This window comes from Peromyscus leucopus, chromosome 9 (genome assembly GCF_004664715.2).
Source record: "Peromyscus leucopus breed LL Stock chromosome 9, UCI_PerLeu_2.1, whole genome shotgun sequence".
Taxonomy (NCBI): domain Eukaryota; kingdom Metazoa; phylum Chordata; class Mammalia; order Rodentia; family Cricetidae; genus Peromyscus; species Peromyscus leucopus.
In genome coordinates, this window is record NC_051070.1 from 57,266,856 (window position 1) to 57,287,735 (window position 20,880).

General features: G+C 47.0%; 1 protein-coding gene and 1 non-coding gene across 2 annotated transcripts in view; both read right to left on the bottom strand.

The window, feature by feature from the left end:
• Window positions 1–206: 206 nt before the first annotated feature.
• On the bottom strand, window positions 207–334 carry LOC114707326. Its single transcript, XR_003736632.1, has one exon. It is a non-coding gene; the product is annotated as a small nucleolar RNA SNORA40 (small nucleolar RNA).
• Window positions 335–12,970: 12,636 nt separating this feature from the next.
• Ccdc25 (coiled-coil domain containing 25) overlaps window positions 12,971–20,880 on the bottom strand; it is a 32,658-nt gene continuing 24,748 nt past the window's right edge. The window contains exons 8-9 of the mRNA XM_028889998.2: window positions 18,363–18,408; window positions 12,971–14,357 (exon numbers count right to left, since the gene is read on the bottom strand). Coding sequence (XP_028745831.1) covers window positions 14,328–14,357; window positions 18,363–18,408 — 76 coding nt within the window. The 3' untranslated portion in view covers window positions 12,971–14,327. The remainder of the gene's footprint in view (window positions 14,358–18,362; window positions 18,409–20,880) is intronic.

Here is a 20,880-nt window from a genome sequence, read left to right on the forward strand (position 1 = left end):
GAATGACCCATAAAAGGATGATGAGCTTAACTCTTTTTTTTTTTTTTTTTTTTGGTTTTTCGAGACAGGGTTTCTCTGTGTGCACCTTTCCTGGAACTCACTTGGTAGCCCAGGCTGGCCTCGAACTCACAGAGATCCGCCTGGCTCTGCCTCCCGAGTGCTGGGATTAAAGGCGTGCGTCACCACCACCCGGCATTTTTTTTTCCTATATTCCTTCTTGTATGTATCAAAACTCATACTGAACAATGAGTTCTGGGTTGCAAAAGAGGATTTACTGTTGCACCTGTCTAGCCTGCCTTTGTCCACCAGCTGAACAAAACCATACTCAAGTGCTGGAGCTTAACTCTTAATAAGAGAAATGCTTGCAAAAGAGGATAATTTGGGCAGAGATATAGCTTAGTGGTAGAGCACTTGCCTAGTGTGCATGAGGACCCGGGTTCAATCCCCAGGACCTCCCCAGGTAGTGATTTAGTAAATGTATCAAAATATAATGTCTTCCCCCCTTAGCTGAATAATTCCTGTCCTGGGAATTCATCCTACAGATCCATCTGTATGAGTATGAAATTGCTCTATGGAGGGTTATACACTCCAGCTTGCCAACAATTAATCCAAGTGCCCATCTAGGAGGAACTATTTTTTTAAAATGGCACGTGTAGAAAAGAGAATAGCAGGGCCGGTGAGATGAATCGGTGGATAAGGATGCTTGCAGCCAGATCTGATGACCTGAGTTTGATCCCCAGAACTCACATGGTGAAAAGAGAAAAGTGACTCCTGCAAGTTGTCCTCCGACCTCCACAGACAAAACGTTGGCATCTGCAGGCTCACACATAAACACACACACACAGAGAACAAATAAAGGTAAAAGAAAAAGAAAATGGCATAGTCGGGATTTGTTAAAGGAATGAGGATGTTCTTTGTATACTGATAAGAAAGATCTCCAGGGCATGCAATGATTAATCACAGTCTGGAAATAGCATCTATGTGTGTGGCTGACACTGGCCAGCTCTTGTGCCAAGGGTTTCCTGTTTTTACCTAGGCACAGTGCAGAAATGATTCTCAGCCTCCTTTGTAATAAGGCAGGTTATTGACTGAGTTCTGACCAACGGAATGTAAATAAAAGTGACTGAATGGCCCTGATCAGAGGTGGCAAATGCCAGGATGCCTTATCAAAATGAAATCAGGGCATGTGGCAGGGGAAGGCCAGTGGCTGGCTGCATCCTTAGGTTGAATAACTAAACTGCATGTGGACAACAGGAACAGCTCCCCACCATGACAAAGAAAAGCGAGGCCCAGTCGTGGAATGGAATGGCATGAGCTGGAGACGGTGGTGTAGTTCGCTGGCATCGGAGAGGAAGAGGGCCAAGAGGGAGGAAGAGACGGAACACAAAGGGAGGTGGAGAGGTCTGAGAGCAGCAATGCTCCCACGCAAATCAGCGGGCCTGGGCCTGACATGGTGCACTATTAAAAGACCCAGGAGTCCATGGGACGTGACTGAGTCTAGAGAAAATGTAAGATGAGCTCGGATTTATAATACCAAAAAATGTCCACAGAATAATGAGGACGTATGAAAAGACTTAAACATTAGCTGGAACGTTCCTACTGACTAAATAGGGCACAATATGAATATCAAACATACTCCTAGATGAACAGCTACAGGCAGTCAAGAGCTGCTGAGAGACGGAGAATCAGTCTTCCCCAGGGATGAGCACCCTGATAGGTTCTCCAGTCTCAAGTGGTCATTCCAAAATACATGGAAGTATTAGCAACACTGGATGGATCCAATAGGTTTTATGTGTAGATGAACCTACCACCTGGGTACTGGGAATCAAACCCAGGTCCTCAGCAAGAGTAGCAAGTTCCCTGGACTGCTGAGCCAGCTCTCCAGCCTCTGATACATTTAATTGTTTAAACCCAGCCCGACAGAACAGGTATGCATAGGAGAATGAGTGGACAGAGTCAGGGCAGGGCCAGACTTCCCAATATAAAATATGATTTTTGTTTTGAACTACGTAATTATAGCAGCTATTCAAGAAACAAACCAGTTGTCAGACTGCTAGAATACACTTAGCAGCTCAACAGTGACCAGGTGACAAAGGACCCTGAGAGCACAGAGGAAGGGTGATTCCCAGGCCAGGGCCAGCAAAGTTTCTACAGAGAAGGTATGTCCTCTTTCTTAGCACTACCCTCTGTCTGTTTGTCCATCCCGCTCAAACTTCCCCTGCTGCCCTCATCTCTAGTTGCACCCCCTCCAGTCCTCCCCCAGATCCTCATGTGCTGTCTCTGCCACCAACACCCAGAGGAACTCACCATGCACCCCAGGTTGCACTGAGCACTCCACACACTTGTGGCATTGTCTGATGCACTTGCAGCCACCCTGAGACGGTCTGGGCAGCCCTTGGAGATACTTCAAACACTGCCTTCTCTGCTAAGACTTCAGACAGCGGTGACAGACAGCAGTGGCCTCCTGAGAAGGACTCATCTCCTTCACCAAGCACTCGGGCCAGGCTGGAAGGGAACAAGTGCCTCATGAACTTTTTAACTTAATTGAACTGGATGGGGACAGAGTTCTTCTGCAAATACTAGACCAGAATGGGCAAGAAAAGGATGGATTTGAAGGTGGATGGGAGGCCTGGGACTCTTCAGACTCCATCGAACCCTGGTTCTTAGCCTGTGGGACCTCTCCCTCCAGCTCCACTGCTTCCAGACACAGATAGGTACAGGGCATGGTTCTGGGTCCCTTGGGAATGGGAAGTGCTTCTTAGGAAAGTGTTGCAAAAGGATAGAGTTATTGACTGAGGCCACAGAAGACGTCATTGCTCATATGCAAAAGTAGCTTTTCAGCCTCAAAGGTACAGCAGGGGTGGATGTTCTCTCTCTCCTAGGACAAATCAAAATCCCAGAGAACTGTATAAAAGCAAAAGGTGTGAGTCTTTGTCTTCTTTGAGGTCAGATGTCTGTGTTCTCATAACCACAGAAACACAGAACCATTCTCTCCCTCCCTCTAAATCATCCAAGTCCAGAGTCACTTTGCAGCCTCGGAGAGAAAGAGGCGGTGGTTAGATCTGGAATGTAATACTAGAAGGCATGGCAGCCCCCCCCCCCCAGCAGCAATTTCCCTTGCCACAATCTGTTACCTGCCGTGAACTTCAGTCTGAAAATATCAAACGGAAAATGCAGAAATAAGCACTCTCTAAGTTGCAAATAACTTTCATCAGAGTATATTGCTATCTTTTTATTGTATTAGTGGTTGTATTACTCTTTCATTGTGTCTAGTTTATGAATTAAACATAGCTGTGAGTGTGGACATATAGGAAGAAGCATATGGATGGGGTTTGACATTCTTGCCCAGGGCTCTAGAAGTCTCCCCTAGCCTAGAGTGAATTTTGATGTTTGGTATTGAGTAACTCAACGGCAGTAAAATGCTTGTGAGGGGTAAGTCTGGACATATAGTTGGCTAATGAGCATTTCAGTATACCTTGCTTTTATACATTTTTAAAGACTTATTTATTTATGGATTTTATGTATATGGATGTTTTGTCTGCATGTACACACACCAGAAAAGGGCATCAGATCCCATGGGACTACAGTTAAAGACAGCTGTGAACCACCACATAGGTGCTGGGAATTGAACTCAGGACCTCTGGAAGAGCAGCTTGTGCTCTTAACCATTGAGCCATCTCTCCAGCCCATAGCTGGCTTTTAAATGCATATTTACCCTGCAGATGCTGTTTCAATCTGGAAACAGGGCATGTCACATGTCTGCTCCACACCACTGAAAAGGTGCCTGCTGTGGAGATGGATGAGTTCCTGTTAATACCCCCCCCCCGCCCCCACGCCTGTTCCCAGGGGTTGGGAGGTGTGTTGGGGGAATGAAGCCCAGTAAAGGCCCTGGTCGTGCCTGTCCACAGCGCACTCCTGCTTATGGTCAGAGTGCCTCTGGGTTTCTGTGTGTTTAGTGAGGTCATGTTCTCCCCGGAGGGAGGCTGTGAGTCAGTATCAGAAGTCTCTAGCCCTCACACTGATCTGCCAGCCCCTTGTACCTCCATCCACGTCATACTCCTTGCCATGTCCTGTCCTCATCCTGAATGCTGAGTCCCTGGAATTCCTGTCACGCAGCTGCTGTCCCTCACTTTCCCTTACAAAGTTCATTCATCCTAACTCCCTTTTCACCTCTCACCCTTCCCCTTCTCCAGCACAGCTGTCTCCTGTCCAGCTCCTCTGCCTGTTCTTTCCACGGCGATGCAGAGAACCAGACCCTTAACTCCTCATTGTCACCCCCAGAAGGCTGAGAGTCGGGCCGCCTGGGTCTGTTATTCTCTCCAACAATCCTTTCTGTTCTCCAGTGGATCTTGTGTTCTTGCTTCCCAGCACCTCCAGGGGGTGCCCACCAGCTCCTTCCTGTCCCTGTGCCCCTCTTCAGCAGACTGCCCACTCCTACAGCTCAGAGTCTCGTGTGATAGCATCTACCAGTCCCTTGAAGCTGACCATTAAGGACTCTGTCCCCATGCCTTCTCTGCAGTAGAACTGGCTCCTGGCATTGGTGAGTTCCGGCTTCCTGGCCCATGTGAAGGAAACCTAGGTACTGAGAACCTGTGAAGAGACCTCTCAAGTGCTTCTGTGAAGCACAGAAGGCGAGAAAAGAGATCTGAATTTGCGCTTCTGATTTTCCAAAGGTCAATGGTGAATTCCCAGAACTCTAGAGGTGTTGAGTTTGCCATCAGTCACAGTTGAACTGATGGAATCCAAAGGACCACCTTATGTATACAAGGAAGCCTTGCTTCCTTTCTTCAAGGCTGCAGAACTGGCACACCATGAAGATGCCAAGATGCCAAGAATGCTTTTTTCTTTGTTTGTTTGTTTTTTTGAGAAAGGGTTTCTCTGTGTAGTTTTGGTTCTGGATCTTGCTCTGTAGACCAGGCTGGCCTCCAACTCACAGAGATCCACCTGGCTCTGCCTCCTGAATGCTGGGATTAAAGGTGTGCGCCACCAGCGCCCAGCACCAAAAATACTTCTTACCTGCACTTCAAACAAGGTATTTTAATAGCCATATGAGCAAGGAGGAAAATATCACCCAGATTAAGACAAAATCAGGAGGATGTATAACTGGTGGAGTGTGCCAAACAATGCTGAATATTAGACTGGTCTCTATCAGAAGGAATGTTTGGTAAAGGAAGTATCCAAGACAATCCGCATTCAATGCTTTTCCAATTTCCTAATGACAATATAGACAGGGCGTTTACAGACAGTAGATATATAGACAAGGCATTTACAGACACGTAGATGATATAGACAGAATGTTTACAGACATGTAGATGATGGTTATGAGTGTGATTATGGGGCTGGGGAAGTGAGTCGGCTGATAGCATGATGACTAGAGTCTGATCTCCAGGACCCAGGTACAGTGGCTCATGTTGTAGCCCAGGTACAGTGGTTCATGTTGTAACCCCAGTGCTGGGCTAGCAGAGCCCAGGTACAGTGGTTCACATTGTAACCCCAGTGCTGGGCTAGCAGAGCCCAGGTACAGTGGTTCATGTTGTAATCCCAGGGCTAGGACAGCAGAGACAGGCAGATCCTGAACCTTGCTGACCAGCCAGTCCACCTGAATCAGCAAGCTCCAAGCCATGGAGAGACTGTGCCACCCTCTCCCCCCAAACCCAAACAACAGAAAACCAAGGTGGATAGCACCTAAGGAGCAACAACTAAGGCTGACCTCTGGCCTGCACACTGGTGTACATACATGTGTCTGCACACATGCATGCACACACTCCACAAAGTGATATTAGAATAACTAATTGGAATTCAACTTAGCTTATTGGATTCCAACACGATGTCTTTAACAGGAAAAGTCATCAAAAACAATATTGAAAGCTGGTAGTGGTGATACCGGCCAATAATGTCAGCACTCCAGAGGTGAATGCAGGAGGAATGAGTGTTCAAGACCAGCCAAGGGGACAAAGTGAGCAGACCTTCTCATAAACAAATGCCCAATATTCAGTAGAAGTTATAGAGAAAAATGACCATAAATTCCATATGAAATTCAAAGTGGGAAGAAGCTAACCATGGGCTGTTTAGAGAAGTGCCCACGAGATGGAAGATAAAGAAAAGCAATGAAGAAAATACGACAAAAATAAGAGTTGTGGGAATGGTGGGGGGGGGGATCCAAAGGGGACTTTGAGGAGCAGGTGCTGCTCGGCTCTTGATCGGGGACTTCTGTCACTGTGGTCACTCTTTAAATGACTATATCTGTTCATATACTCTTTTGTATATTTGTTGCTATTTTTTTTTTTTTTTTTTTTTTTTTTTGGTTTTTCGAGACAGGGTTTCTCTATGTAGCTTTGCGCCTTTCCTGGAGCTCACTTGGTAGCCCAGGCTGGCCTCGAACTCATAGAGATCCGCCTGCCTCTGCCTCCCGAGTGCTGGGATTAAAGGCGTGCGCTACCACCGCCCGGCACTGTTGCTAATTTTTTAAAAGAAAATTTTTAGAGTCATATAGCACAGTGCAGGAAATACCGAATCCCAGAGCAATCCAGTCAAGCAGAAGCCTTTGGTTGATAATGCGAGTCAGAGTCAGGTGACCCACATCATATGCAAAAAGTCATCTCTGTCATGCTCTGCCCGTCTGGGGTCCTGACTGGAGACTTTGCAGAGCTCAAGGGCTGTTCTCTCTGAGGCGTCAAGCCAACAGTTGCCGGGGACCACACTCCACGGATGACGAGCCTGCTTACCTTTGACCGTCATCTGAGATCCTAACAAATGAAGTGTTTAGAAGCAGCCAGCCAAAGCAGCAGCCGGCAGCCCTCTTCAAACCTTCCAAGCTATTATATGGCAGAGGAACCTAGCCAGGTCTCTGCAGTGCCAGAGGCCAAAATAACCAGTAGTTGAAGGCACTGTGAGGCTGACCCTGGATAAATAACGTAACTTTCTCACACGGGAATACCTGTGGGAAGTCCTGAGCTTGTGTCCCAGGCAAGGCTCAGGAACTTCTATTTAGTCCATTGCAAAGGGTACCACGGAAGAGCGAGGCAGTGCAAATAATCCCTGAAGTTCCATCACCTCCTCTCCATGAGATGAGACCATGAGACTTGTACACTGTGTGCCCAAAGGAGAGACAAACCAACTCCAGAACCAGAGCTTTGTTTTTAAATACAATTACAGTGTCTTCTTGATAGTAATTTGTTGTTTCTGTTGTTTATAAATCAGAGTGGTGTTGTATTTCTATTATTCCAATGAGACACCACTGCTGCCCAGGAGCCTAGGTCTTCCAGATCCCTGCAGGCCGTCTGCAGAAGCATGAACCTTAAGCATCACCCCAAACAGAAGCGGAGGCCGCTTACTCTCTCCTGCCCTCTGCTGGCCCTTCCCTCCATCTCTTATTTCTGCAGGATGCTGACGGTGCCTGAACAGGATGGCACAAATCAAGAGCGGCTGTCACCAGAGATACACCTGGTGCTTTTAGTAACTCTCAGAAAATGATACATTTTCAGAACATAAGGGCTGGGAGAAAGCTCAGCGCTCAACCTGACTAGATCTTGCTCAGAACTGGGTGGTAGTTTGTGGGCAATGCGCGGCCCATGGCTCATGCACCGTGGAAAAGCTTGGAGCCAACCTATAAATGTAGAAGTTTGACCTAGAACTCTAGATTTTTAATATCACATTAGCAGATGTTCACGACGTCTCAAAATGGAGAGCAAGAAGTGGTGTGTGTGTACAACTGTGGTCCAGTTACAAGACATTGCAGTGTGGGTCTTGCCAAGTGACAATAAAGCCAGTCATCTCCACAACTCAAAAGAGACACACATACCACACAGAAGCAATTCCACCGGCTTCCAGGGACAGCCGTAGTTTTTCATCTCTCAGGGGCCTCCAAGAACCTGTGAGTGGCCTGGGGTGGGGGTGGGGTCCAAGTCCTAGGGAGAGGTTGACATGTCATCTACCAAGGAGGCCTCACTGCACCTGTGGGCCCATCTTTGGTACGGTCTCCCAGGGGAGAACGACCCTGCCGGGGACACAGGTCGGAACTGTCCACGGTGGCCAGGTGAAGAGACAAAAGGGAAGTTAAACAGAACCAAAGATGGGTTACAGGCCAGGTGGATCGAGGCCTCCCTGGGGAGAGCAGCCTGCCCAGGCGAGTGGGCTCGCTCGTCTCAGAGACATGGGTGAGGAGCTGCCAGAAGGAACCCTGGACCAGGAGCTGTGGTACCCACCATTTGTTTCTAGTGAGCTCCATGAACCCACAGAAAGGCCTTGAAAAACTTGCAGCGAGCGGGTCACCTGTTCTTGGTGGCCGCCCGTACCCAGACAGTCTTTCCCCCTTTTGTCCAGTCGCTGCTCTCCACCCCCTCCTGGATAATTCCGTAGCTGACCCTCTTAGAGCTGGCTGCTGGAGAAGAAACAGAGTCAAGGTTGGCTGGAGACCTCAAGTACATAGAAGGTTGTTTTATATGGAAGTTTGGGCTAAAACGAGACGAAGAGTCATATTTTAAAATGAAGCTGTTTTTAGGTGGAATGTGATTGGAACACTGTGGAATTTGGTCCTGTTCCGAAGATGTCATGAAAGTGTGGGGTAGAGAAATCCCCTTGAAGAAAGTGACTGGGAGGAAAAGCCATGGCCTTTGGCCTGTGAAGTTCAGCTCCTTCAATGCAGCTCACTGGCTTATTCTGTAAACTCAGCGTCCCTGCGACAGCATATACCGGAACTGACATGCTGCTGCATCTTCAGAACGGCCTTAATCGAGCCAAGTCACCTTGCTTGCCTGCCTTCCTTACGCAAGGCGCCTGCCCTGTATGGCACTGGAATTTATAAGTCTCTCTGTTGGTCTTGTTCGTTTTTCCAGTGGACAAATCATGGCCCAGAGGAGAGACATGTCATTCATAATGTCACAGAGAATAAAAGGGCTCTACCCTGAAGTCCAGGTGTGCAAATACTGCTTGGCTCTTTTCCCCAGCTCCTCTCCCACACCACTGGTTTCCTCTGATGGGGTGAGATGACAGGCCCCATCTGGCTAAGGGAGCAAGCTAAGTGTGGGGAAAGAATCAAAGGCAATAAGGAACTGGTCTAGAATTGCCCAAGGCTAGTCCTGGGGCATCGTCCACCTTGCTTTGAGGCAGGATCTCTCTTGCTGTTTCTGCTACCCTGTACTTCAGGCCAGCAGACTATGAGTTTCCTGTCTCCACCTCTCATCTCGCGGTAGGAGCACAAGGATTTCAGATGCCTGTTACTGTATCCAGCTCTGGCTTTTTTTTTTTCCTCCTGTTGTTTTACACGGGTTCTGGATATAAACTAATTGCATCAGGCTTGTGTGGTGAGTGCCTTTGCTCCAGGGGTTGTAGGACAGGGTAGATGTGAAGGAAACACAACACTGACTTTGTAGAATTCTTCCATTTTCCAGCCTTCAGTATTAACATCTAATCAGCAGGTCTGAGAACCAGAGAAAGCTACATGACCTTCCAGGATGAACAATTCTCTCCCATGGCTGGTCATAAATGTAGAAAATGCTGAGTTGGTACCCGTAAGAGCATGCCAATGGCAAGGTCCCGTTCTGTGTTTTGTGTGGTCGGGGTGCAATGCAATCATAAGCACGGTGGTATAAAGTCCAGAGTTCCTCTAACAGCTGATGCAGCTGTGAAATCAGAGAGGCAGAAAGTAGCCCACATAAGAGGTACACGAAATTCAATGTACCTGTATCTCAATGTCAAGCTGTGTACTAAGGAGCCTCCACCCCCAGGTGAAGAGTTACTGACAGTTGGTGGTTGCTAGGAGAGGGCGAGTCACTTTTCTTTCTGAGCGTGGTCCCTTGTAGCTTAACCATGTTCCTGCAGATGGACCTACTCACACCCAGTATATATGGGCAACACTAGTTGGACTCAGTGAGCTATTAAAAAAAAGGGACATGAAGTTGGGAAGTGGACATGGGAGGGGATCTGGGAGGAATCAGAAAGAGAAGCAGAGGGTGGATATGACCGAAATAAAATTGTATGTTTGTACGAAATCCTCAAAGAATACATTAAAGTATGTCTTTGTCTGTTTGTTCTTCAAGACAGGGTTTCTCTGTATAGCTCTGGCTGTCCTGGAACTCACTCTGTAGACTAGACTGGCCTCGAACTCAGAGATCCCCCTGCCTCTGCCTCCCAAGTGCTGGGGTTAAAGGTGTGCACCACCACAGCACAGCAAAAGTGTGTATTTAAAAGAGAATTCAAATACTCTTGTTTTTGAATGGCTGAGAGAAAATTACCTCTCTCTCTCTCTCTCTCTCTCTCTCTCTCTCTCAACACTAAGTAACATTACAGTGTGTGCTGTGATGAAACTTAGAACCAACAGAACACCAACTGGGGAAAACCACTGCAGGAAGCCTTCACATTTGTGGCTTCATTCTACCTACTGTGGTCTGTCCCCTCCAGGCTCACGTGCTGGAAGCTTGGTCCATGAAGTATGAAGCTGTATGACTATGAAGCAACTCCACCATCATGGACTGATGGGTCTCACAGGAATCGGTTCCCACATGGGTGGGTTGTCATAGAGCCTGCCCACCCCCCCAACCCCCACCTCCCCCACCCCCGCGCCCGCCCCGTTCCTGGTCCTTTCTGAATGCAGCCATTTCCCTTTCCTTTTCTCTGTGATGTGTCAGTCAAGAGGGCCCTCACGAGGATGCTACGACCATGGCGTCTGGACAAGCCAGCCACCAGAATCGCAAACCAAGTAAATCGTTTGCACATAAATTGCGCAGCTTCGAGTTACATTATAGCAGCATAGAACAGATTAACATTACCAGCCCAAAACATCAGGCAGACCAGCAAGAATTTGGGGTAGACAGGGAGTCAAACTACATGCTAGTGCTTGAATATCATGGGTTTCTAGATTCCGGTTCTGGGTGATACTCTTTGATTTGCTCTCTCCCCCTGCTCAGGTCCAGAAGCGACTAAAAGGTATCGCTTGTCACATGCTGTACAAGAGTCCCCTCCTGACTCTCCTAAAGGCACTAGGCATGTCCCACGACAGAGGCTGAGCCCGGGAGGGCAAACACGGAGAAAACTGCCAGCACACATGGCTCTACCCAAATGATAAGGCTGTGCTGTGTTTTACAGACCACCCCTCCAAAACAGTGGCCACGGCTGACTGTCTCACAACTAAAATAACAGGACGCACATGGGACCTTGCCCATGCTGGGCTCCCGTGTGCCTTGCAGGGAAGAGCGCCCACGAAGCACAGCTTTAGAAAACTGGCGGGGGCAAAAACTGGAGGGAGGTGGGTGGAGACTGACATTTGGTCTGGAATTGGAGCTTCTAACTTTATACATTTGATTGTAGCTTGTTAGTTTATGTTCTACTTTAAAACTGAAAGGTCACCCATCCACTCTAATATGGCCATTTTCAAGTTGGGGGTGTTATCCACACGCTGAGCTTCAAAGAACAAGCTGACTTCAGTGTCATGACCAGGGAGACAAGCTGGAAGGTTGCTCTAATTCTCCAATTTGTCACCCTGCTCAGTTTTCCCCATAAACAGTCGCAGCTCAGAAAAACAAGAGCACACACACACACACACACACACACACACACAGGGTGGCACAGCTTCCTTTTAAGCTGGAGGCTGGAGTAGAGTCTTGTTTTCTGTGTAGCTCAACAGCATTTTTTCCTGGGAGTGGGGAAACAGGATCACTGACTAGGAACAACTGAAAGGCTCTCTAGTATTTACGCTTCCAGAAAGAGTTTAAACAAGAGAACATAAAAAGATCCTGGATGGGTTCAGCTAAAGCCTGCACCTGCTCTGCTGATGTCAGAGCTTTGCCGATGTGGTCAACTTCCCCAGATCTGTTCCAACATAAGCACCGTGTCAAAAGCTGCCTTGCCTAGGCATCCTGGTCTCACAGCAAAAGGTAAGAAATGAGAGAGCTATAACTATCCAAATGTGACAACAGACGTTTGTGAAGTTAATAAGTGATAAGGTGGGCCTCCTCTGAAGAGAGAGCCAGGAAACTGGAAAGAGATGGCAGGGCCTGAGCACGCACACACGCACGCATGCATGCACACACACACATACACACGCGCGCACACGCGCGCACACACACACACACACATACACACACACATGCACGCACGTGTGCACACACACACACACACACACACACGCACGCACGCACGCACGCACGCACACATGCACACACATACACACCACACAGATCTGATCAAAGGCACTGGTCATAAGCATACAAAAGCCTGGAACTCCTCTATCAAACACTTAGGACACATGCCAGCAGCAAGAAAGACGGCCTGGATGATGGCAGTCTGATTCGTGAACTATGTCCTTACAAGAATAGTTCTCTGCTTTTCCCTGAGACCAAGTGAACTGGAAAAACATAAAATAGGGTAAAGAGGCAGCGGACAATTGGCACAGAAGAGCTAAAGGGGTGAAGGCCAGGCATTCAACTCGGAGAACTCAGGAGAGGCCCAGATATGTAAGCGTAGTTTTGACCGACTTAGAATCCAGACCCCAGCCACTAGACATTGAAGACATCTTCTTCCAAAGCTCCCCCTATGTGTGTTCAAGGCTCTGCAGATACAGAGGGGACACAGGAGATGGTGGCAGCAAAGCCTCCCATGACGTGTCCACAGCCAAGAACTAACGGAGCCGAAGCATTAAAGGCATGTCTGCGGGGACTTGGCAGGAGGGCTGCAGGACCGGGCAGCCCCGCCACCCCTTCACACTTGTTCTGCTCAGATCTGAGAAAAGGAGGAGGTCACCCTTGCAGGCCCCACAGCAGAGCCTGAGCGGGGTGGGGCTGTGGTCCAGTGCCTACCTCAAAAGCCTGAGACCCTGAGTTCACAGAAGGAACCTATGATAACTGAATTTTTTTACAGCAATTAGCCTCAAACTGGCTTGGAGGTGGGGCTGCTCTTTTTAAAAACAAAAACAAAAACAAGTTCTAAGAATTCATATATCAATGTCTTTTCTGATAAAAATGATACTTTATTATAATTTTTTAAAATCACAGAACTCCAGTCTAAATATCACACACACATACATACATACACACACCCTCTGGTGCTGGCTTCCATACCCCCTCAAATTTGGCTAATGAATAATGTATGCCTCAGGGAATTTTCCAGTTCAACTCAACTTGAAGTACCAGGCATCATGGGTCTTCTGGGTTTGCCCATACTTCAGCGATGACAGCTGGTACATTTGCTGAAGAAATCATTTCTGCTGGCTCAGCACCCTAGAGCTGCGGGCACTGTGTGGTGGTACGCTAAAATGTGGATCTGCATGCCACTTCCCGGCAGGCTTTGCCCTCTCTTCTCTCTCATTGTTTTGCTGTGTCTCTACAGGGGTTCCCTTAAACACTGCAATAAAAATGTGTCCCCTGGACAGCAGGTGGCTCAGTACCAGTACCAGTGCTCTCTCTGTGTGAAGTCACCGAGCCTATAACTCTGGGGTTACAATTCAAAATAAATAGTACTTCAAAGTAAGGAAACAGATGACTTGCTGACTAAGAAAATGCTTGATTCTTTTGAAAACTCACAATCCACTGTGGACTTTTGTTTCATGATATAGTCGAGACAAAAATGAGGAAGTGTCGCTTCCACTACGGGCAGAGCGCCCCTGCCTGTCTCCCTCCGCAGAGAAGTGACTTCAGAGCCTAGTTGTCACATCTGTGGCTTGGGTCACTTGCAATTCAGGTAACAAGTTCCTAAACTTGGTTAAGATCAACTGTGTAACCACGATGCTAAGACGAGGGCCCTCACCTTGAGGATGAGAACATGACCCTTGGAATAAGGTAAGAGCTGGTCTAGCTACCCTGAAACCAACAAGAGAGAACTTCTCAATATTGAAATCCGAGTCTTAAGTACTACCACTGTCTTCAAAACTCACAGACCCTTCTTCCAATCAGGGAATCGTCATCAGGCCCGAGGAACCCACCGGCAGTCTTATTAGAAGCAGAGATATTTCAGAAATAGGAAATACATTTAGTGATGATGTCTGTTTCTAGGACAGACCACAGCCACAGAAACACTTTCAGAGTTGGACTGCTCGAATGTCTATCTCAGGAACAAAGGCAGCCAGCCTTCATGAGGTACTGACGTATGTTCTGCCAAAAATATTTTTCTTTTCCTAGAGTTATAAGTTGTCTTCAAGTTCAACTATATTACACATCTGTTCTTTTCATCAGCAAAAAGAATGACTTAAAAAAAAAAAAAGCTCCAAAATGAGTGATGTCTATGTAGAATGAAGGTAGAATTTTGGTTGGTTGGTTTCTGTAATTCAGAACATAGATGAAATCAAAAGATCTGTAAAGGTCTGCACATTCATGTCTTCCCAGGGTCCTTTGCTCAGCTCACATGAACTCATCCGAATCGTTACCATCCTGTGGTGGACAAAAAAGTCAAAGTATGAACACCTTGAGAAAACAGTCAGTCTGTACTTAACGTTTATTACCATGCTAACCCACGAGCCCTCTTCTTACTCCTCATCTCAGGGTTTAGGAAGCTAGCAGGAACATGACCAAATTCATCATGGCTCCGTGTCATTAGCTCTTAGAACGAGCAGGGAGATGACCAGATTCACCATGGCTCCATGTCATTAGCTCTTAGAACGAGCAGGAAGAGTAGCCACAGCCTCCAAGATGCCAGTTACTGCAACTTCCAAGTTCCAACAGAAAGCTCACCCCAACTCAGAGGGTGTGAGGAGAGCGGCTACAAGCAAATGCAACTTTGCAGAAGGTAGCAAACAGACTTTATGAAGTGATTAACTGAGGTGAGGGCTATAGAACCTGTGTCCCTGGAGCGACTGAACTCTCTGAACACAGCTCGTGTCATGCCGGATACCTTACAGCACACACAGTTTTAAAATGGACCAATCCTCAACAAGCACACTAACGAACAATATCTTGATTCCTTGTGCCAACAACACTGCCATATGCAAGAATTTGTGCGCTAAACCCAAGTATTTTGAACCTCATAGATTTCTGATTTCAAATGATAGGTGACTACTTTTCCTCCTTTTTAGTAGGTAAAGTCCTTGAGTCAAACCAAGGTGAGTAATCAAGCCAGCCAGTTTGGTTCTTACAAACAACAGCGCCCGGGTAAAGGGCCAGTCTTGCTGCATGGCTGGTAACTCCCACAGGCCACACACAGGTGCCGCCCCAGCTGCCTTTCATCGGCACACACTGGCAGGGGTCTTCTCTGGCACAGTGGCTGGCTGGTGTTAGCACTGGCCACTGCACTGGCTTCACCTTGTACTGCTTAACACCAATACTGCCAAGAGACAGAGGTACAACTTAGGCTCTTTTTCTTTAAAGGACCCTTGTTGGAAATGGTAGGAAAATATTAGGTGAGGGTACGAAATGGTGGTTTTTATAAAGGTTGTTTTTCTCTGGTTTTAGTCAACATTTCTGTGCTGCTCCTCTTCCCCTTCTTAAAAAAACATTTTAGAGGGTGTGTGCATACACCACACATATGGAGAAACCCTTAGGAAGTCAGAAGAGGGCACTGGACCCCTGCAACTGGAGTATGAAGAGGTTGTGAGCCATCGTGTGGGTGCCAGGGAGAGACCCAGGTCCACTAGAAGCAGCTAACTCTCTTAACTGCTGAGCCTTGTGCTTCTCTTTAATTAGCACAGGAATCAGAGCCACAGGAAACTTGGCTCAACTGTTTGTGTTTTGTTCTGGGACCAGGACTGACTGCCTCAGAGTCCTAAACTTCAGGAGCAGCATCTGAGACATCAGAAGGCGTCAGCATACATCTGCAAATACCAGCTTCTCTGCCCAGCTAGTGAGGACAAAGAACTGAGCAAGAGCACCTGGCAGGTACCAAGGAAAGGCAAAGTCCTGCAGGGGTCTAGAACAGAGTCGGAGGGAAGGGGGACTGGTGAGCATTAGTCTCTAGTTGAACACTGTAGTCTTGGGGGCTCTTAGTGACAGTATCTGTGCATACACATGCACCACTGGTCCTCTGCATCTGCAGGAGTCTATGTTTGCAGATCCAACCAAATGCAGACAGAAAGCACTTAGGAATCCCACAGACACAGGCACAGGCCCTTGTCTTGCCATTATTTCCTAAGCAACACATTGTGACAACTCTTTGCATCTACACTGTATTTGGTATAAATATCAATAGACAGAATAAAACACATGGGGAGATAAAATATAAGTTATATATAATATTTTTCCATTTCATAAGGGTTTTGAACATCTACAGAGTTCAGAGTTTAGTATTCCTAGGGCCTTAGAAGCAATGCCTCAAAGATACCAAGAGATGATGATGATGATGATGATGATGATGATGATGTGTGTGTGTGTGTGTGTGTGTGTGTTTCCAACTCCAGAACAACATATAAGCTTTTAAGATCTACCATGACAGGAACAATATGTACAAAGCTGAAACACAGGCCATATTTCTGGTAGAAAGCTTCTAAATACAAAATTTGAATAAGTACTGGTCAGCAGAGCAGAGGCAGAAGCATTAGTTTTAACTGAATAGGACTTGGAATCTATCACAGGTTTCTGCTAATGTTAAACTGTTCTGAGTTTTCAGAAAGCTGAGAATAATGTGCAGAGGGCTAAACAAACTCAGGACTCAGTAAGGACCAATGACGAGGACCTATGCCATGACAGAGTCTAGCACGGTCTTCACGGCACACCCTTGTTTACAGGTTTCAACAACCTCATGAGGTAATGTCTCTGTACTGAGCAATATCCCCCCAGAAAGGCTAAAAATGTAGGCTCACCCTAGTGACAGTTTAAATCTCTTGACTTCAAACTCAGACCTGTTGGACTACACAGTGCTACTCTGGAATTTTTCAGAAATAATTTATAAAGATACATCTTTTTTTTTTTTTTTTTTTTTTGTTTTTCGAGACAGGGTTTCTCTGTGTAGCTTTGCGCCTTTCCTGGAGCTCACTTGGTAGCCCAGGCTAGCCTCGAACTCACAGAGATCCGCCTGGCTCTGCCTCCCGAGTGCTGGGATTAAAGGCGTGCGCCACCACCGCCCGGCTCATAAAGATACATCTTAACTCATAAAGAAGACTCAAAAATTTAGTCCTTCACAGAGGTTGGAGTAAAGACGCATTTTTACACATTGATGGACAGGTATTGGATATAACAAAGTCTAAAATCCTACTGATTGCAATTCATGCACTTAACTTGGAGCTTGAATAGATAACCTTAAGTGGGAAACTGAGACACTTAACAGAATTTCCTGTAGTAATGGCAGGTTCTTCATCTGTGCTGAAATAGTAGCCACTGGGTCACACAAGGGCTAGCATGACTAAAGAAGACAACTGTTAACTTAATTTTCATTTAAACAGCATTTGCAATTCGTCTCTAACATATCTGACAATATAGACCTAAAGCATGCATTTTAAAACCACATTATAAAAGGGTCTGAGCCAAATGTGACGGTGCACACTTCTAATCCCAGCACTTGGAAAGCAGGGGCAGGAAGGAGAGTCTGGACCAGGCCGGGTTAAGGAGGGTTTCTTGGCAGCCTGAGCAACCAAACCAAACCAAACCAAAAACCTGAATGAAACACGGCAACACTTATTCCTGGTCTTAACAAGTATGAACAAAATCAGTGTCGGTATTTAGGCTGTAACAGATGATCTCTGTATTTGGTACATGTATTTTTCATTGAAAGGTGCAATTCTGGTTCTGTTTAACTATACTGTGAAATCTATAGCCACACTAGTAGAGGAAATTAATAAATGCAAATATGTTCAAAAGCCTGGAAACAGAAGGAGGAAGGAACTGGACTGGACTACAGTGCTGTGCCATAGTCTAGGTCTGGAAATGTCTCCAAAGGCCACGTGCCGAAGGCTTGTTCTCCAGCCCATGGTACTTCTGGGGGAAGGGCTGCTTGGCGTGAAGAAGTCAGGTAACTGAGGCATGCCCTTCAGAGGTACTGGACTCTCCCCTTCTCTTGCCCTCTTCGCTTCCCATCTGTCATAAAGTGAGCAGCTTGACTGCCCAGGTTTTCCCATCATGGTGCACTGTCTTCATGTCGGACCCAAAGCAGCAGGGCAATTGACCATAGCCCCAAACCTCCCAAATCCAGAGTCAAACTAAAGCTTCTTTCTTCATCAGTTGATTACCTCAGGTATGGTGTTAGAGTAAGAGAGAGCTGACAGACACACCATGCAACACTAACTAGCTGGCCCGTCACAGCAGGGGAGGCGTCACTCTCCTGCCGTGAAGTGACCCGTACAAAAGCAAACACCAGACCACAGGGCAGGCAGGCAATGGCCGCCAGAACCTACCCTCAGTGTGCTAGATGCCCACCATGGCAAGCAATCTGCAACCAGTCAGTAACCCAATTACCAGACTCTCTGTGGAGTATTTCGAAGCACAACATTAGAGCAAGAAACATGAACTTACTTGATTTGAGGACATATTCTCAACTTTCATTAGCGACGAGTAGCTCCTGGAAGGAAAGAAAATAGTCAAAGTAAGGTTATCATTCAATAAGCATTTCATGCGTGGCCATCACCTTAAAACCTGCATCTTGCAGATGGTCACCACCACCCTAAAACCCGTATCCTGCAGATGGTCACCACCACCCTAAAACCCACATCCTGCAGATGGCTACCACCACCCTAAAACCCGCATCCCCAAGATGGCTACCACCACCCTAAAACCCGCATCCTGCAGGTGGTCACCACCACCTTAAAACCCGCACGCATCCCGCAGATGGTCACCAGCACCCTAAGACCCGGATCCCACAGATAGTCACCACGTTGGCAGAAGATTCATGAAGCCAGCTGTTGAAACCACAGCTGGTTACCACCTACTCTGATGAAACACCACACAAATGTACCTGTCTGAAGGCCACATTTCCTCAGCCTCCCTCCTTTTAACTCAACTGCCCCAACGCCTTTTCAGATGCCTAAAAGGTATCTCCAGACTTTTGGTACATGTCCAACACAAAATCTACTCACCTACAAAAACAAACGCATTTCTTTCTCGCATTGCCTAGAGTGGTATCACTGTCCATTCCACTTCAAGCCGGAAACCCAGGAGTCTTTCTTTAGTCATTCTTAGCTTTTCTCCTCAACCCAAGCTACCATCCAAACGGATCCTGTCACATCACCCGTGAATTTGCCTCTCACTGGTAGACTCCTCTCTACCTCCAAGTCACCACCACAGTCCAAGCTGCACCATCTGTGGTTTGGACAACTGCCGATCACTTCTTAACCTCTATCTACACTCCTCTGGCTCCCTCTATAACCAAACAGGCGAAGAGATCTTACTGAAACACAAGCCACCAACTGGGCCAGACCTGCAAAACCAACACTCAGGAGGCTATGGCAGGAGACTGCCACAGTGTGAGGTCAGCCTAGGGTACACAGGGAATTCCTGGTCACGCTGAGCTTCAGAGTGAGGTGCTGTCTCAACAAAACTCACTCACTCACTCACTCAAAAGCCTCATCATCTTTGCTTAAAACTTAAAAAAAAAAAATTATTTCTTGTGCGTGCATATGATGTGTAAATGCAGCACACACATCAAGTCAGAGGACAGCTCTTCCTCCACCATGAATTTTGGGAATCAAACTCAGTTCATCAAGTTTGGGGGACCAACTCTTATCCTCAAAGGCATTGCTCCAGCCTTGCTTGAAACTTTTATGGACATCATAGTGCTCAGGAGGAAGACAAATCAAGCAGAACGGGCCTTCATGGACTGGCTCCATGCTCCTGGAACCTTGCTGTGGGATGGTCTGTATGTCAAATGTGTTGCTCTGATTAGTCAATAAATAAAACACTGATTGTCCAGTGGCCAGGCAGGAAGTAGGTGGGACAAGGAGAGAGGAGAATTCTGGGAAGCGGAAGGCGGAGGCAGAGAGACACTGCCAGCCACCGTCATGACCAGCAGCATGTGAAGACGCCAGTAAGCCACCAGCCATGTGGCAAGGTATAGATTTATGGAAATGGATTAATTTAAGCTATAAGAACAGTTAGCAAGAAGCCTGCCACGGCCATACAGTTTGTATGCAATATAAGTCTCTGTGTTTACTTGGTTGGGTCTAAGCAGCTGTGGCACTGGTGGGTGACAAAGATTTGTCCTGACTGTGGGCAAGGCAGGAAAACTCTAGCTACAGAACCTTCTTGATCCAATATTCCAAATACTTGGAACTTCGGTTCTGTTTCATCTTGCTGCTCCCATATAAGGACCCTATACCTAGAGAATGGCTACCTAGCACACTCCTTAGTTCTGATGTCAGCTTCTAGAATTACTCTATGAGGGAAGCCAGTTTCATGTATTCATTCATGATACAATGACTGACTACACATGAACATGCTGTCTTGTACAAGGGGTCACAAGGCTCTGCAGGAGCTTATAATCAACAGAAGAATCCCAGCACACAAAGCATCAGTCACAGTAGACAGCAGTAGGAGCTTGGGTGTGGTGGCACTTGTCTATGATCCCAGCCATATGGAGTCTAAGGCAGGGGGATCATGAATTTGAGACTAGCCTGGACAACTTGGTGAGACTGTGCCTCAAGATAATTTTTTAAAGGAATATAGCTCAGTGATAGAGTGCTCGCAAGCACAAAGCCGTGGGTTCAACCCCTAGTTGTCTTTTTTAAAAAAGGCAATGAACAATAAAAAGGAGGTAGAGCAGTCCCCTCTTAGAGACTGGTCACCCTCTGACCAAGGCTTGTGTTGATGATGCCTTCTAAATGTCACTCCTGCCTACAAGCCCACTTTCCCACAAACACCCACGACACCTAGGAACTATGCTGAATCTTCTCAAGTCACTAAACACACTTTTTCCTATTTACTTGCTCCTGTAAGATCCTGACTCTGGCCTTGCATCAGAGGCAACGGATTCAGAATTACAGGTGGGTCTCAGTTTCCTCTCTACCACTTACAGTTCTCCAGTCGCATGCGACTCTCC